At 46.9% G+C, this 15,280-nt stretch overlaps 1 protein-coding gene and 1 long non-coding RNA gene across 3 annotated transcripts; one reads left to right on the top strand and one right to left on the bottom strand.

Annotated features, from left to right (window-relative positions):
* Positions 1 to 262: 262 nt before the first annotated feature.
* Positions 263 to 8,024, top strand: LOC137468940 (uncharacterized). Its single transcript, XR_010996266.1, has 2 exons — positions 263 to 384; positions 1,772 to 8,024. It is a non-coding gene; the product is annotated as an uncharacterized lncRNA (long non-coding RNA).
* HMGB1 (high mobility group box 1) lies at positions 6,239 to 14,956 on the bottom strand. 2 transcript variants are annotated; one of them, XM_068181174.1, is made up of 5 exons: positions 14,761 to 14,956; positions 11,817 to 11,979; positions 11,360 to 11,505; positions 10,224 to 10,398; positions 6,239 to 8,213 (listed from the first exon to the last, which is right to left on the bottom strand). In XM_068181174.1, the coding sequence occupies exons 2-5, from the start codon at positions 11,964 to 11,966 to the stop codon at positions 8,037 to 8,039; spliced, it is 648 nt and encodes a 215-aa protein (XP_068037275.1). In that variant the 5' UTR covers positions 11,967 to 11,979; positions 14,761 to 14,956; the 3' UTR covers positions 6,239 to 8,036. The 2 variants fall into 2 exon arrangements, with proteins under 2 accessions (XP_068037275.1, XP_068037276.1); XM_068181175.1 differs by lacking the exon at positions 14,761 to 14,956 and adding an exon at positions 14,611 to 14,642.
* Between the last annotated feature and the right edge of the window lie 324 nt (positions 14,957 to 15,280).

Here is a 15,280-nt window from a genome sequence, read left to right as displayed (position 1 = left end):
GATGTTGCAAGCCTCCCAGCACAGCCCTGCACAGCAGAAAGAGAAAGTGAAACAAAGTGCAACTTGGAAAGCCCCCGGGAGGGCAGGGAGACAAGGCCAGGAAGAGCCTTTGGCAGGGCTCCTGCCTGCCCAGTGCCTGCCCCAGGCTCCCAGTCCCAGGCAAAGTCTGGGCAGAAGGTTACAGCAAGGATTAGTTAAGCAGGATGGACTGGTTTTGGTTTTTAGCTTAAATATATCCCATGCTCCAGCTTTTTATGCTCACTTGGAGACACTTGGTGTTATTTTCAGGCTTGGGTCACTTCAATTTTATTATTGCAGGTGGCCCAAATAAACTTTCCTGAGGTTTTTCTTGTATGTTTTCTAAAGAGAACTGTAAAATGAACAGTTAAGAGGTTTGCTGGAGCTTTTGAATAAGGATGGGGAGCAGCTTCTCTATCAGTTTTATCATTATGCACTCCACTTTGCCTCAACCCTGACATTAAATGCATCATCCCAGTGCCAAAAAAATCAACAGTACTTACCTGACAGATGCAGATATCCAGATGCACAAACCAACTGTTTATTACAGATATTTCAGGCAATTTGTATTGTGTCATTCATCCCTGTTTCCACCTTTCTTTCCTACATTTTGCTTCACTAAAAACCTTCACAAAGCAGCATGCATGTAATTTGCTTCACACAAACTTCCCAAGGTTAATTTATAACAAATTAACTTGAGGAGCTCAACACTTTTGCAAATGCCAGTGTGAATGCTCAAAATCTATAGCTGGAAATCAAATACAGGTAAATCTCTGATTTAAAAAATAAAGAACATGATTAGTAATCCTTTGGTGTTCGGATACCAACCCAAGCAAGTCGAAAAAGGAGCAAGGCTAATGGTCACACACCCCTTTTAGGAGCAGAGCTATATACACTGTGCAGCACAGTAGGTTCTCTCTGAAGCATTTTAAAAAGTCTTCTGTAGGACAAAGCAGTTGTCCTGAACTTTTATAAGTTTAAAATAAATGCAGGAAAATAGGGAGTTGCCTCTGCAAAAGTCATGGACCAGTGATTAAGCGCAGGGGTTATCAACTTGAACTCAAGTTTTGTGAGCACTGAACAGAGAAAAGTCCATGGAAAATACCCAGTTTGCAAGTTTACCTTTGAAAAACCACCTGCGGAGCCTCCTCTGCCTTTTGGCCTTTTTAATGAAATCCAGGAGGTCTCAGTGATGAGAGATTTCTGCACGCTGTGGGCACAAGCCACTGCTCGGAGCAGCGCTCTGGAACGCGCTGTCTCCTTGTTTATATTTCAGTGCTACGCGTGATTAATCCTTCATTTCATTCATTGTCTTTTTACTTCTCTGCCACTGGGAACAGTAAATAAGAGGGAAGTTGTAACAAGAGCCTCCCTTTTATTCAGAGACCTTCTGTTTCCTGCAGGCTGGCGGCTTCGAAAAAAATCACAGCTCCATTGTGCTCCAAAGTCATGCTGAATGATTCAGATGGAAAGAAAAACCCACGTCAGAAGGAACAGGGGACTCAAAGACAAGTGTCGAGGCCAGCAGACCAGGAACATTGATCCCAGGCAGCAGCACATCCTGAGAATGTTGCACCCTGTGACAGCAGCAACATTATGGTTTATCCCCCTGTGCCATGGGTCTGTGGAAGACAAGTGCTGCTCCTGGTATTGGGGGTGTCCCTGAGCACCCCTGGCCCCACGGGACTGGCATCGATTGCCTGGGGGTGGTGGGGCAGCAGGAAAACGCTCCTGTCCAACCTGAAGGATGCAGATCCAGCCCCAGCAGCTGGGGGAGGTGAACTCCTTCCTCCTGGAGCAGGGCTGCCAGCAGTGGAGGTCAGGCAGGGCAGGAGGAAGGGACAGGGTCACCGTCGGCAGAGGCAGGGAGACAGAGCCCAGGGGCTCCTGTGCGGAAGCAGAGCATGCAGTGATGGAGACAGTGTTGCCATCACCAAACATCTGGTGTGAATGCTCCCCAAAAATAGATCACTTCATTCTTCCACCTCAAAGGAAACAGTGTTGGAAGGAGACTCAGATGCATCAGGGCTGGTGCAAGGAGGGATGTCGTTCACTGTCAGCCTCCCACTGGGAGCCACTTAAACATTCCGGGGTGTGATTCTGGGACCAGACATCAGTCTCAGGCAGGCTCTAAGGGATTAGTCCTGCGAAATGCCCCAACAACCCACATGGGTGCCGAGCCTCTCAGCGCCCTGGAGCAGAAACCCACCAGCTATTTCTATCGGTGGCTGGTATTGCAAAACCAATCCCTCTCTTCCCAAAAGCTGCTCTGGTGCCAAGGGGCTCAGGCTGTGATCAGCCCTCACCTGCATCTTCCTGTACCAGTTTTACATTACAGCGCTGCTTCATAGCATCTTCCTTATTGGCAGGCTTCAGGAAAATGTGTGTCAACAAATCTGAAGCAAGCATAAGTGCCGCTACTGTCAAGTCTGATAATAAAACATGAGTCACTGTTATTCAATCATTTACCAGCGCACATCTTGCAAGAAAGCTCTCTCTTCTAGGAATCACCACCACACAAATTTGAGAGTTGTTTTAAAAAGCACCTTGATTTTACTTTCAACTGTGTGGCTGAGTTTTCAGAGGGCTGGTTCCTGCTATCCCTACTTGCAGCCCACCGCCCCGTGCTCCCTCTGCATCTGCTTTTCAAAGCCAGGCGTGAGGCACGCAGCCCTGGCATGACCTGATGCTCTGCCCAGAGGTTTTCACACTCAGTGTCTCCCCAACACCAGGAGTGAGCTGGCAGCAAGGAGAGGGCTGCTGGGACTGACCCCCCCAGCTGCCATCAATGCCCCCCGCGCCTTCTGTAGTCCTGTTGCACAGTGCTCCAGGGATGCGCATTTTTCCCCTGGGATGGGATGAGGAAGAGTGTGGTCAACCCCAGCATTTTGGCAAGGGAGACTTCTTCCCATAAAGATATTATTTTCATTGTTTTCTTACGTTTCAGTTTGGGAAGGAGCAGGAGGGGTCAGGGATGTCAACCCAGACATTTCTTCAAAACTGTTTTTATCCTTGGTTACAAATGCCCCTGCCAAACACAGCAGCACACGTCCTCGGTTTCCCCTCCGCAAGCCTGATTTTTTGAATGGCTTCTTGGAAAAAGCATTTATATGGTGACCTCTTGCTGCTGTAAGATGTGCAGGGAGATGGGTTCTTTCCAGGCATTCAAGCTGTAGTGCTTGGTCCTTCCTGTTTTTACTGAGGAACTTTTGGGAGGTCAGAAATACATGAATTGAGCTTTTGCTGCCTTAATAGGTGAAAGGCTGCTGGAAGCACGTGGATAAACTTCCTCTGTGCAAAATGACCGCCATTTAAGTCAAACACTTTTTAACAATAGACGCAAAATTTTAAAAGGTGTAGTTAAAAAAAAAAAAGCACATTTGCCTGTCTGTCCTCCTTGCTCCATGCTGCTCTGCCTCTTGCTGCCTAGCTTGATCTCGAGCACTCCTGCTGCAGGGAAGGCTTGAGCTTCTGATGTGGCAAATAGGTAGACTAAGCTAATTTATCACTCAAGTCTTTTATTCCATCACAGAGTGGCAAAAGGGAAGGCTCGTCTCTCTTGTGGGTCACCTCTAATAGCAATTGCTTTCAAGCAAGATGGATTTCAAAATTAGGTGCTCTTGAAGCAGAAGCCACACTGTATTTTTCAACAGCACAAAGCAGCCGTAAGAGGAATCTGACCTTCATTCTTCATAATAAATTCACTGGGGAAAAAAAAAATCCATCTTTGTTTTTCAGCTTGAAGTACTGTCAAAAGAAAAGCCAGGGCACACACAACATTTACAAAATAAAAATACAGGACAACTTCAGCAATATTATAAAAAACTCAGAGATTTACTTTTCCTGCTTTTTCTTACTCAGAAATTGGAATAGTCTGACAGCTTGCCTGCAAGTACATTGTTTTGAAATAAAGGCTGGTGTTAATTTAAAGGCTAAATTAAGACCACCTCAAAGTAGCTTTCAGATGTAGAGTGGAATCCAGTAGCTAAGTCTGGGAAAAAGTTTATCGATACACATCCACATTTAGGCACTCCATTGGACTTAGCACGTTTGTAAAATGTCTCTGAACGTATTTCAGGTGCTAAAATAATGTCTGCTGCAGCCTGCCAAAGGAAAATGTCACAATTATTTTCTGCTAAAGTGCCCCAAAAAGATGTAATCTGCAGAGAAGTACAGACTCGTTAGCTAAAGAATATAATGGAGGAATGCTTGAAAATATTTGGCATTTTACTGTTATTAATAAAATGATTGGTACATTTGAGTCCTAGAAGCCTGTAGCTGGTCAGCTGCCACTGGCACAGCCTGGAAATGGTGAAAATTAATCGTCTCTTGTATTAAACACTATCTTTGTATTTTGCCATATCTCGGTTACAGACTCTGCATTGAATAACTCATTATAACCCAACACAGCACATTGCCTTTATTCCTTTAATCTCCTGTCAGGCATAGCTGGGAATGTTTATTCTAACTAGCAGGTCTAACCCTTAGGCTGGCAAGAATTAAGAGAGGTTTTCTCCAAGCTCAGCTCGTCCCCCATCCAGAGAACCTAATGCTGTGGTTGCAGCCCACCTGGCTCCTCTTCTGGAGGAGTTACTGAAATCCATCTTCCCACTTTCCAGCAAGCCTAGACCCAGCTGTTACTCAGCCTTTTCTTCCAGGATGGGCTGGTTACACTGATAAAAGCAGCTGTAAAGAGGCTGTGTCAGCAGTGCCCTAATTAAGCTGCAGAAATCAGCCACTTCACACCCCTCAGTTCAGGTTTCCAGGGGTGCGTTTGCCTGGACAGGAAGATTTTGTTAAATAAGCTCAGCTTTTTGCTAGAGCTAGTGTGATCACTGAAAGCTCGGCAGGAGGGATGAACACTGTCCATACATTTAGTTAAACCAGCTTAAAATTACAGAGCATATCTAGCATATCTAGGTGGCTGCAACTGCAGCTCCTTTCAGGACAAACTTGAGATAAACAACCATAAAAATCAGTCTACCTTCATTTGGCATTCAAGGTATCATAATTCCCACATATTAATTCAAGTTCTCTGCAGACCAATCAATTTTTTTGTTGTTGTTCAGAAAAGGAAAAGCCTTTTCTTTACCTCTACCACAAGCATTTACGTGAAGGTTAAAGCCCTAGGAGATGCTTTTTGATAGTGATGTCAATGCTGTCAGTTCCCCTATAGGGAACCACCACCTGAACAGTCATAATTTCACTGCTCATTATCCCTCTTCTACAGCAAGAATCCACTTTTAAAGATCCAAGGGGAGGCAGGTTCAAGCTGAAGTGTCAGCAGTAACTGACCTCTGACCAAGTAATCTTGGAGTGGCCAAGAAGTCTGACCTATCAGTGAAGAGGCTCAGACAGTTTTGACCAAGAGGATTATTTAACCAATGGAGCTTGCAGGGGAACACAGCTGCGGAACAGGGAGGCCCTTTCCAGCAACAACCCTCAGCAGCTCTTCTTTAAAAAGGGCAATTAATCTACCTATGGCATTCCTCTTCACCAAAGAACACTTCCACTGTTTCAGAACAGTTTTATAGCAGACACAAGTAAAGGCTCCAGTCCCAATATCCATGTGCCGGCTCAGCAGAATTACAGGCACATACCGAGTGCTCCTGAGAAAACCACAGCCACTCTGGAGAGCTGGGGAAGCGTTGGAGCATCTCCCACCCAACACTGGCCTCTGCAGTGAGATACAGGGGGTTCTTTTGCTCAGTAAGCAGCAGTGATAATTACATTACATACCCTCTTCAGCCTCGAGCACACTCTGTTTGTTACCAATGTGCTACAGTCAAAGGCAAGGCAAAGGCCACGCCTGGCTGCCGGGGAAGCACTCGCTACTCATCTTTTAAATTCAGCTGAATCCTCTCGGTTACTTCTGTCAACATCAAGCACCGAGAACAAAGGCACAAGATTATGGGGATCTCATTAAGTATGCTTGCTCCAAGAACAAGAAATATGTCTACTTTCCTCTGATGACCTGGGGAAACAAAAAAACCCTTCAGCACAGAAAATTTATTTGTCATCAGCTACACATTTGAATGTGTAATATCCAGTTTAAGGAGACAAAAAAGTCTGTCTGTCCTACCCTTTCTATATAGAGACCTTGCAAACAGCATCATTCTTCTGCTTGAAACAGAAAGCAGGGATGTACATATCTGAGAACACCAACACACACAAAAAGCCCCAAATCCTTAGAGTATTAAGTGAGCCATTTAACTAAGTATTTAAAACCTCTGCAATTATTAGTTTATTAGTATCATCCAGGATTTCAGATGTTCAATATTTCTCCTGAAGTTATACATAAATGCAAATTGAAATAAGAATCTGAAAGTCAAAATTGTATAACAAAACAATACTCCATCACAAAAGCGTGTAAAATTACAAGAATGCTTTTTTTTTTGTTGTTGTTTTTAAACACTGGCACTTAAGAGAACCATAATTTTGTAACCACAAAATTGCCGAATTGTCCCCCAAACTGGTAAGCAGGTATATGTGAAAATAGTTACAGCTGCCAGCACTTGAAGTTTTACTAAATATGCAAAAAACCCCTTAGCTTTGGTTTTGGAAGAGAACTGTATTTGACCAAATTAGACATTGTTGGTATACCATAAACATTCAACTTTTTAATGCAAAATTTAATAAAATGTACTTTTCCATACAACTATATTTAACTTAAAAATGGGCGAACATCAAGAGTGCGGTATAAAACCTAACAGGAAAAATACATCTTATCTCATTTTCAATTTGAGACAATATACAACTTTGTTTAAAGGGCTAAAACTAGAATTTCAAGAATACAAATATGAATTTACATAGATTTAACAAATAATAATGGTACCATTTATAGAAATCTTAGAAAGAAAAATCATTTCTTGTGGGCCCTTTGCTACCAGGAGTCTCATGGTATAAAGCCCATGGCCATCACCTGACCTGTCACCAAAAAATAATATGGTCATTTCATGCTTTTAACTTTACACATTTTAGGTACGCTCATCACTCCCAGGTGTTCAGAGATTTACAAATATAACTTCCATTACATGGTAACAGAGTCACACGTGTAAATTTCTCTACACCGGATGGACATACACTCTTCCTATGGGTCCTTCTAGGACAAAATTTAACATTCCCTCCCTCCCCACCCCCCAAAGTATTTAGTTTCTGTAAAATTGAACTCTATACTTCTCAACTCTCCAAGACTGGTAAACTCATGCAATGCAATAGAATATTACATTTCACAAAAATCTGAACAAGTATCCGTTTGCTGAGATTGAATTTTTGTTGTTTCCAGTTATGGAAGATTTTCATCATATGCCTATATATTTCTTTTCTTACCCTATCATGATAATGCAGGGTATGCAGATCAAAGCTTTGTTTATCAGCTGGTTATATGAAAGATGAAAACTGTAATATTCCCGTGATCCCATACGGGCATTCAATAAAGCAAAAGATGAGTTCCCCTCAAAAGAAAAAAAAAAAAAAAAAAAAAAAAAAAAAAAAAAAAAGAGAAAAGAAAAAGTATGATTCTCAAGGGCACCTATTAAAAGGACAACAATACTAATAAAAAAATTGTATTTACTTAGAAGCATTCAGAATGTCAACAAAACAGCTGCAACTTTTTTTTCTTCCTTTTTGCAATTACAGAGTGGTATTCAGTTAACAGAACAACAATTATTTTTATGATGCATCAGAGACAACTGAAGATGAGAAATTAACTACATCCCCAAATATAACTAAATTTGTGCTGTGCACCAACAAGAACCTGCTTTATAACTCCCATGCCAATTTACAACCCCCACACTGTACCAGGCAAGGTTAGTGGCCATTGAAATACCACTAAGGACAGGGCTATCTAAAGACACATTCGGTAGTGTGTTAACTATACAAAAAAAGAGACACTGTACAGTTTAAAAACAAATCTTACACAGCCTTACATTTCATTTTTTTTTTCTTTAAAAGGAGTGAGTTGTGTACAGGGGGGTTAAATGCTTTATAGACAAGAAAGAAATTGCTCTAAAAGAGACTTATTCATCATCATCATCATCTTCATCCTCCTCTTCTTCCTCCTCTTCATCATCTTCATCCTCTTCATCTTCGTCCTCATCCTCCTCCTCTTCCTTCTTCTTCTTGCTTTTCTCAGCCTTGGCAACTACTTTCTTGCCTCCATCAACCTTCCCTTTGGCCCGGTACGCAGCAATATCCTTGGAGAAGAAAAGCAGGAACAATCTCTCAAAGATTTAACCAGCCAAGAGGTCTGAGCAATCTCCACAGAGCACTTGTGAAAGCAGTCACCCTGTGCCTTTCTGCACATCCATTGGGGCAGGACCAGGAGCTGCGGCTTCAGCTCCAAGGTGAACTGAAGCCAAAGAAACGGGAACCCTCCAACACAGAAATGACACTGGCATGCTGCTGCACACTGCTTATGGCTGCTAAGGAATCTCCACTGCTGGGCTTCTGGGAACAGGCTGGAAAAGCTGCTACCTCTGATGGTGAAGGCACAACTGAGCCCACTATCCCATAAGGAAATGAAGTAGGGAGACCTCTTAAGTTCCTTTTCTAGCCCTACCTTCTACAATGCCGAATGAAATGCACAGGAAAACCCTCATTTGAGGCACAAACCTGGGATTAGCACCCGGAGCACATCAGAATGACCCAGCCTAACAGCTGCTATGTCATGCCTCAGCAAAGAGCAGTTAGACTGAATTCTGCCTAACAGAAGTTTACAAAATAAAAGGTATAAGAACTTGATTAAAGGGTAGACACTGCCACCTTCTGCATGCAATAAATTTATTCCAGTCGTTTGAAATGCACAAAATTCAGTTCCTGTTACAGGGAAGTTAAAACTGTACCTGGAAGGCACAGTCATAAAAGCAGTTAAGACTTCCCAACTTTATGCCAAAACAGTAAAACCATTAGGTGGGAGAACTGATCTACAAAGCTTACACATACCAGCTACAGAGAAACACATTCACACAGATGGTCCAAATCTTCAAATATTCGCCACCTAATAAACACTACACCACTAATCTTACTGTTCTCTTGGACTCTCTTAAACTTAGCAGGAAATTTTGAGATGATACCCACTAAGACAAAGGCCAAGCAGTGAATTAGTGAAGATTAATACCCCTTAAAACTCCACATGTAAGTCTAAGAAATAAAGACATTACTACTGAAAACTAAAATAATATCTGCAAATATAGAGTAATAATTCTATCATTTAAAAAATACCTGAGTTGCCTTGGCTGCGTGTACAAGCAATTACTATGAAGCTGTACAGAAAGTACATGAGGGGAAGCTCCAAGATCTGCAACTCCTCTCTGGCACATCAAAAAGGCTCCAAGGTTCCACCTTGCACACCACAGTGCAAAAATTTTGAACTTGGATTTGTTTGCCAGCAGGAGAAATACCCAGAGGAAAGTGACAGCACACAACGGACACAGCTGCTGTATGCCAGCTATAGGTGGTTGCTGACCCCCTGTGAAGCATCATCAGGGGCTGCCAACGTGCATCCCTCCTCTTCCCTTGGCTTCCACATATTGGGATGAAAATCCGCCTCCAGAAACAAAACCACGCGTAGTACAGTTCTGTGTGCACAACAGAATTCTACAACTCCAATTATGATGGCAGGGTTTAGCCTTAATAATTTAAAAAATTGTATGACAAGCTGCTTCATATGCATAATTAACCAAATTCATTACTAGAAAGGACATGGGCACAAAGTAGGTCCAGGAAAAACACATGCCTAAAACTAGCATCTCCTTTGTGTTTTGTCATTTTCCCAGGGGTATATTTTAAAAAGCAACTATGTGTATCCATTATCCTAACATTCAAGGATGCTCACCAGTATCTCCAAAATTAGGGAGAACCAACTCATTCCTTACCAGCATTACTTACTGCTACCAATTCAACTCAAATTCTGCTGTGACCTATGGATTTAGTAATCATACAGAACCCACAGTATTTATTCAAGCACCAGTAATAGTTAAAAATTACAGACAAATGCAAATACTTCAAGGTAAAGGACTCCAATTTAGTGTTATGCCAATGAACCATTTACCCCTGTATACAACCCTTTTCAACAAATCTAATGAATTATGCCATTAGCATATTACAATTTGCAACATTAGGTACCAGGGTACACACAAAAAAAAAAGTGTCTAAACTGAGCCTTGACCTCCCCCCCAAAGGATGTCTCTAAATGTCAGTGTTACCTTTTCATACTTCTCCTTCAGCTTAGCAGCCTTCTTTTCATAAGGCTGTTTATCGTCTGCAGTGGTGTTGTTCCACATCTCTCCCAGCTTCTTTGCGACATCTCCAATGGACAGACCGGGATGTTCTCCTTTGATTTTTGGACGAAACTCGGAGCAAAACAAGAAAAAAGCCGAACTACAGAGGAAAAATAAGAGAAGATTATTTAAATTATAAACTTCGCTACAGCAGCAACTTTTGGGACCTTTGCAACTGTTCCTTAACAACATTTTGGAAAAAGCAGCTAAAAGTGAGACAGACACTGATTACAATGGAAGGTATCAGAACTGAACAAGCCACTTTGCCAACTCAATGCACCTTTTTCTCTTAAGTAATGCTGCACATCTGGTCCCATTTTTGGCAGGATCCCCAGATAGGCAGATTTTAGAGAAAAGCTTTAGAAATTAAACTAAGTCAATGATACTAGGGCAGCAAATGTTATATCAGAACTTTTAGAGGAGGGAGGCTGCAATATTTGTTAGAAAAGTAGGACTTCCTGACCACAGCACCAGCCCAAGAAAGAACATTAGCTTGTAAAGGAACTTCCCTGCCCCTTTCAGCATCAGCTCAGTTTAAAACACACACATACACACACAGTAAAGTACTGGTGTCTAGTAGATGAATTTGAAGCCAGTTGTCATTATGTTGTGGCTAAAGTTTTAATTTTCCAGGCTGGTTTTGAGGAAGAGCACGCCTCAAACCAGTTCTGTGCAAAAGCCTCCAATTTTAAACTAACTGCCAATCAAAAATTCTGCTCAAGTAACAGGTGATGAGAGCAGGGCCTACAGTACTTTACTGCCCTATTACACTGGAATTACCCTCTTAACAGAAATTAGAAAAATCAGTCAGAATCACACACAGTCTATTTTTGCATCTACTTTTAGAGACTGCCATTACTCCAACTTTGATATTGGGATGGCTTACCTAAAAATAAAAGCTTAGCATTCATAACTAAAATTTCAACCTGTCTTTACACCACTGGTGAGGAAGATCATATAGTCTTGTATTTCTGAAGCTCCTGGATAAAATTACCATTTTATAGATACACACCAGTGTGGTGGTCCCAAACAAGACCACCTAAAGCTAGGAATCTACTTACGGAGGCCTCTTCGGTGCATTTGGATCCTTGAACTTCTTTTTTGTTTCCCCCTTAGGTGGTACATAGTTTTTCATTTCTTTTTCATAACGAAGCTTGTCAGCCTTTGCCATATCTTCAAACTTCCCTTTCTCCTTAGAAGACATAGTCTGGAAGGCAATTAAAATCACAAAATACCTTAGAAGGGACACATAAGGATCAAAACAGTATTTTAAGATTCAAAAACATACCAAAGCCCATTCCAAAATTTCAGCTGGGGGAGCTAAAGGTAAGATGAGGACAATGGATTTTAAACCATTTAATCCATAAAATGGATTAAACCAGTCACTTTACAACTACACTTCATACTTACCCAAAACCTGAGCTTCTAAAGAAATAATTTACAATCTTGAATGGTATTTCAAAGAAACGGTCAATTAAGGTTTTGTGGCTTTTTTATTTTTTAAACAGCTATTCCTACCTTCCATCGTTCTGAGCATTTTTTTGAGAACTCTGAGAAGTTCACTGACGCATCTGGATGTTTCTTCTTGTGCTCCTCCCGACAGGTTTGCACAAAGAAGGCGTATGAAGACATTTTACCTCTCGGCTTCTTAGGATCACCTTTACCCATTTTTGCTGATTTTCTGTAATGAAGTAAATGAGACACCTTTAAAACTTGTACTTTCAACAAACCAAAGCAGGAAATAAGTCACAACCAAGGATCATGCCTAAAAGGACCTGCTGGAGCAGTATTCTGAAATCATCAATGAGAAAAAGATTCTCTTCTGGAAAATTTACTGAAGATTTCTGTCATCCCTTTCTGAGGTGACCTGGATGAAAGCAACTTGAAATCTTAAAGGGCCTTCAAAACATGCAGTTATGGTCTCCTGCAAACAAGAACTGTCCTTCCATGCAATCTGAAGGCAAGTACTGCAGTGGAGACTGCATACCATGATTATTACCAGTGTATTAATCATATGCTTGGGAAGAATAAATGCTATTGAAAGGAAGGAACAAGTACCCAAGTATCCTGTCTCAGTGGCCTTCTGGATTACTGATTTCTTTCTTTTTACAGCCCATATTTCTACCTCTTCCCTGTAGGCCCTGGGCGCTTATTTACAAAATGTTTTTTTTATTATTTTCTGTACCATATGTTAAGACTAATCTGTATGTGTACTGCAAAAGCCTGCTCTTTGCAGGTATACCTTGAAATACAGGAATGAAACTGCTCACTTGGTCAAATATGTTATAACCTACACAGAGAGAAGCACAACATTTACTTAAAGCCAGCAGAGCTGTGCTCAGCAAGAACACTGACACTTTCAGTGACTGAAAAATACCTTCCTGGGACTTTCACACCCAAGTCAGACATTCGGAGTTTTTCTTCCTAGCTCCCCAGAAAGTCCCTTGCACCCTGACAAGCTCTGCTTTTCAGCACGAATTAAAAGGATTAAAAAAAAAAAAAAAAAAAAAAAAAGGCGTGAAAGTAAAAAAAAAAGGGCAGGCAGTGCCTGCCCGTATTTCCACAGAAGCTGTGTTTCCTATCGGTTTGGCGGATAGACAGAAGCAGATTTCTGCTCTGTGACTAAACACGTCCGGTTTGAAGTTTCTACCAAGTAAACAAGAGGGCTGAAGAAGCAGGAGCCGCTCCTGCCTGCCGTGGAGACGCTCCCAGCGCAGCCGGGCGCGGGGCTCGGCCGGGCCGGGCAGTGCCCGCGGCTGCGGGGGCAGGCGGCTCTGGAGACACGGGGCGGCCGCGGGCAGGGCTCGGCACCGCGACCCCGGGGCTGGCGTTTAAAAGCCTCCTCCTTCCCGCCATTTTGGACGCTTCCCCTGTGAGGGGGGCAGAGGGAAACTTCTGAAGTCCCTCAAGAGACCTGCTGGGGGTGAAAGAAAAAAAAAAGGAAAAAAAAAAAAGAAAAAAAGAAAAAACTAGTCCCGTTATTAGGGAGAACATGTGTAAGCTTTATTCCACGTTCAGGCGAGGGCTCGCAGCGACGAGCACATGCCTAGGAGCCGGACACCCACCGGGGTGCAGCTGCCAGCCGGCGGCGGCCCCCGGCCCCGGCAGGACAAAGCGTTCTCCCCCCGCCACCCCCGTCCCCCCGCGGCGGGGGAAGCGTCCCCATGCCCGGCAAGCCCGCTTCGGCCGCCATGAGGCGAGGCAGCCCCGGCCTGCGCTCCCTCCCTCCCTGCCGGCCGCGCCGCCGCAGCGGCGGTGTCGGCGGGAGCGGCCGCCATGGCGCAGGCTCCTGGCGGAGGAGGTCACCCGCCGCCGAGCCTCCTTCCATTTTGTGCGCCGAGGAGCAGAGCCGGCCGCTCCCCACCCCCCCGCCGCCACCACACCCCCCGCAGCCGGGCGGGGCGGCGAGCCCGGGCGGCGGGACCCCCGCCGAGAGGGGCCGCGGCGGGGCTGGGCGGCGACCCCCGCCCGCGGGGGCGGCGGTGGCAGCGCAGCCCAGGCGGCGCGGAATGGCCGCTGTGGCGTCGCCTGCTGCCGCCGCCGCACAGAGAACATGGCTTCTTCCTCCCTTCCCTTTGTGTGAGCGCGCCGCTACCCTGGCGCACACGCTCAGCCATTGCAGCCGAGGGAGGGCGGGCGGGAGACGGGGGGAGGTGGGTGGGAGCTGGGGGGAAGAAGATGGGGGGGGACCAGCGCGCTTTCTGTGCCTGCCCGAGCCCCGGCGGCGCGGTACAAGCCCCGGCGGGGACCCCCCACCCCCCCGCTTGCTCCCTCGCCCCGCCGAGCTGCGCGGCCCTGGAGCTGCCGGCCCCGTGCCCGGGCGAGCGGCGGCTGCTGGAGAAAAAAGTTCCCCCGAACTGCGCCCCCGCCCGCCCGAGCGCCTCCTCTGCTGCTCCGCGCCGCTCGCCTTGTTTTCTCGCTCGCGGCTGCCGTCAGCCATGTTACAGCCGGGCGGCCGCGGGGCCAGTGGCGCCCCGGCCCGCGCCCCGCTTCCCCGCGCTCCCCACCGCCCCGGCGGCGCGGCGCGGCCCGCCCGGAGCCCCTGCCGCCCCGCCGCCCGCCCCGCCGCCGCCGCGATGGCTACGGCGAGGTACCGTGTAAGCGGCTTACGGCGGGGGACGGCGCGGCCCTCGCCCCCCGCGGCGGGCGACCCCCGACCGCTCGCCCGGCTCCCATCGCCCGCCTCTCTCTCCCCACCTCGCTCCTTGCCTCCCGCCGCCCCGCTCTCTTGAAGTCGCCCGCCGCCCCCGCCCCGCCCCGGCCGAGGGGCTTGCCGCCCGGGAAAGGGTCTCCCGGGCACAGCCCCGCACGCCTTTGTGTACGGGCGTCCGAGCCGGCGCTGCCCCGCGCTCCGCGGTCATGCAGCGGCGGCGGCACGACGGCCACCGCCGGCTCACCGCCCGGCTGCGAGCGGGCGGGCGAGCGCGCCCGGCCGGCCCAGCGGCCCCCGGCGCGTACTCACCCGTGTCAGACAGAGTCGGCACGCAGCCCTCGCTCGGCCCCGAGCCCCAGAGACGCTCCCGCGGCCGCCCGCCCGGCCCCAGCGCTGGCTGGGTCGCTGTGCAGCCCGGTGCACCGCAATGGCTGAGCGCGGGATCGATACGCAGCCTCCTCACACTCGCGGCGCTGGTAACATTACTCTCTGCACAGCCCCGCGCCCATTGGCCGCCGCCAAGCCGAGCGCCGCGCCGATTGGCCCAGGCGCTCCCATTGTCCTGACCAGAGCGCGCCGCGGGTTGGGCGCGCGGCGGGACACGTCACCGAGCAGGGAAAGGGCGCGCAAATATAAAAGTGAGCGCAGGGAGCCGGGCGGCGGCGGGGCCCGCATAGCGGCGGCGGCCGCCCGGCGCTGCGCTGCCGCCTGCGAGGGCCGCGGGCCCCGCCGACCCCGCGGCCGCCCCCGCTGCGCCGGGGGCACCGCCGCGGCCGCCCTGCGGTGAGGAGCACGGCGCCGCCGACCCCCGCCCCTGCGGCCGCGCCGC

This window comes from Anomalospiza imberbis, chromosome 2 (genome assembly GCF_031753505.1).
Source record: "Anomalospiza imberbis isolate Cuckoo-Finch-1a 21T00152 chromosome 2, ASM3175350v1, whole genome shotgun sequence".
NCBI classification, from domain to species: Eukaryota; Metazoa; Chordata; class Aves; order Passeriformes; family Viduidae; genus Anomalospiza; species Anomalospiza imberbis.
Note: the sequence above shows the minus strand (reverse complement) of the source record. Positions and strands in the feature narration are given on the sequence as shown.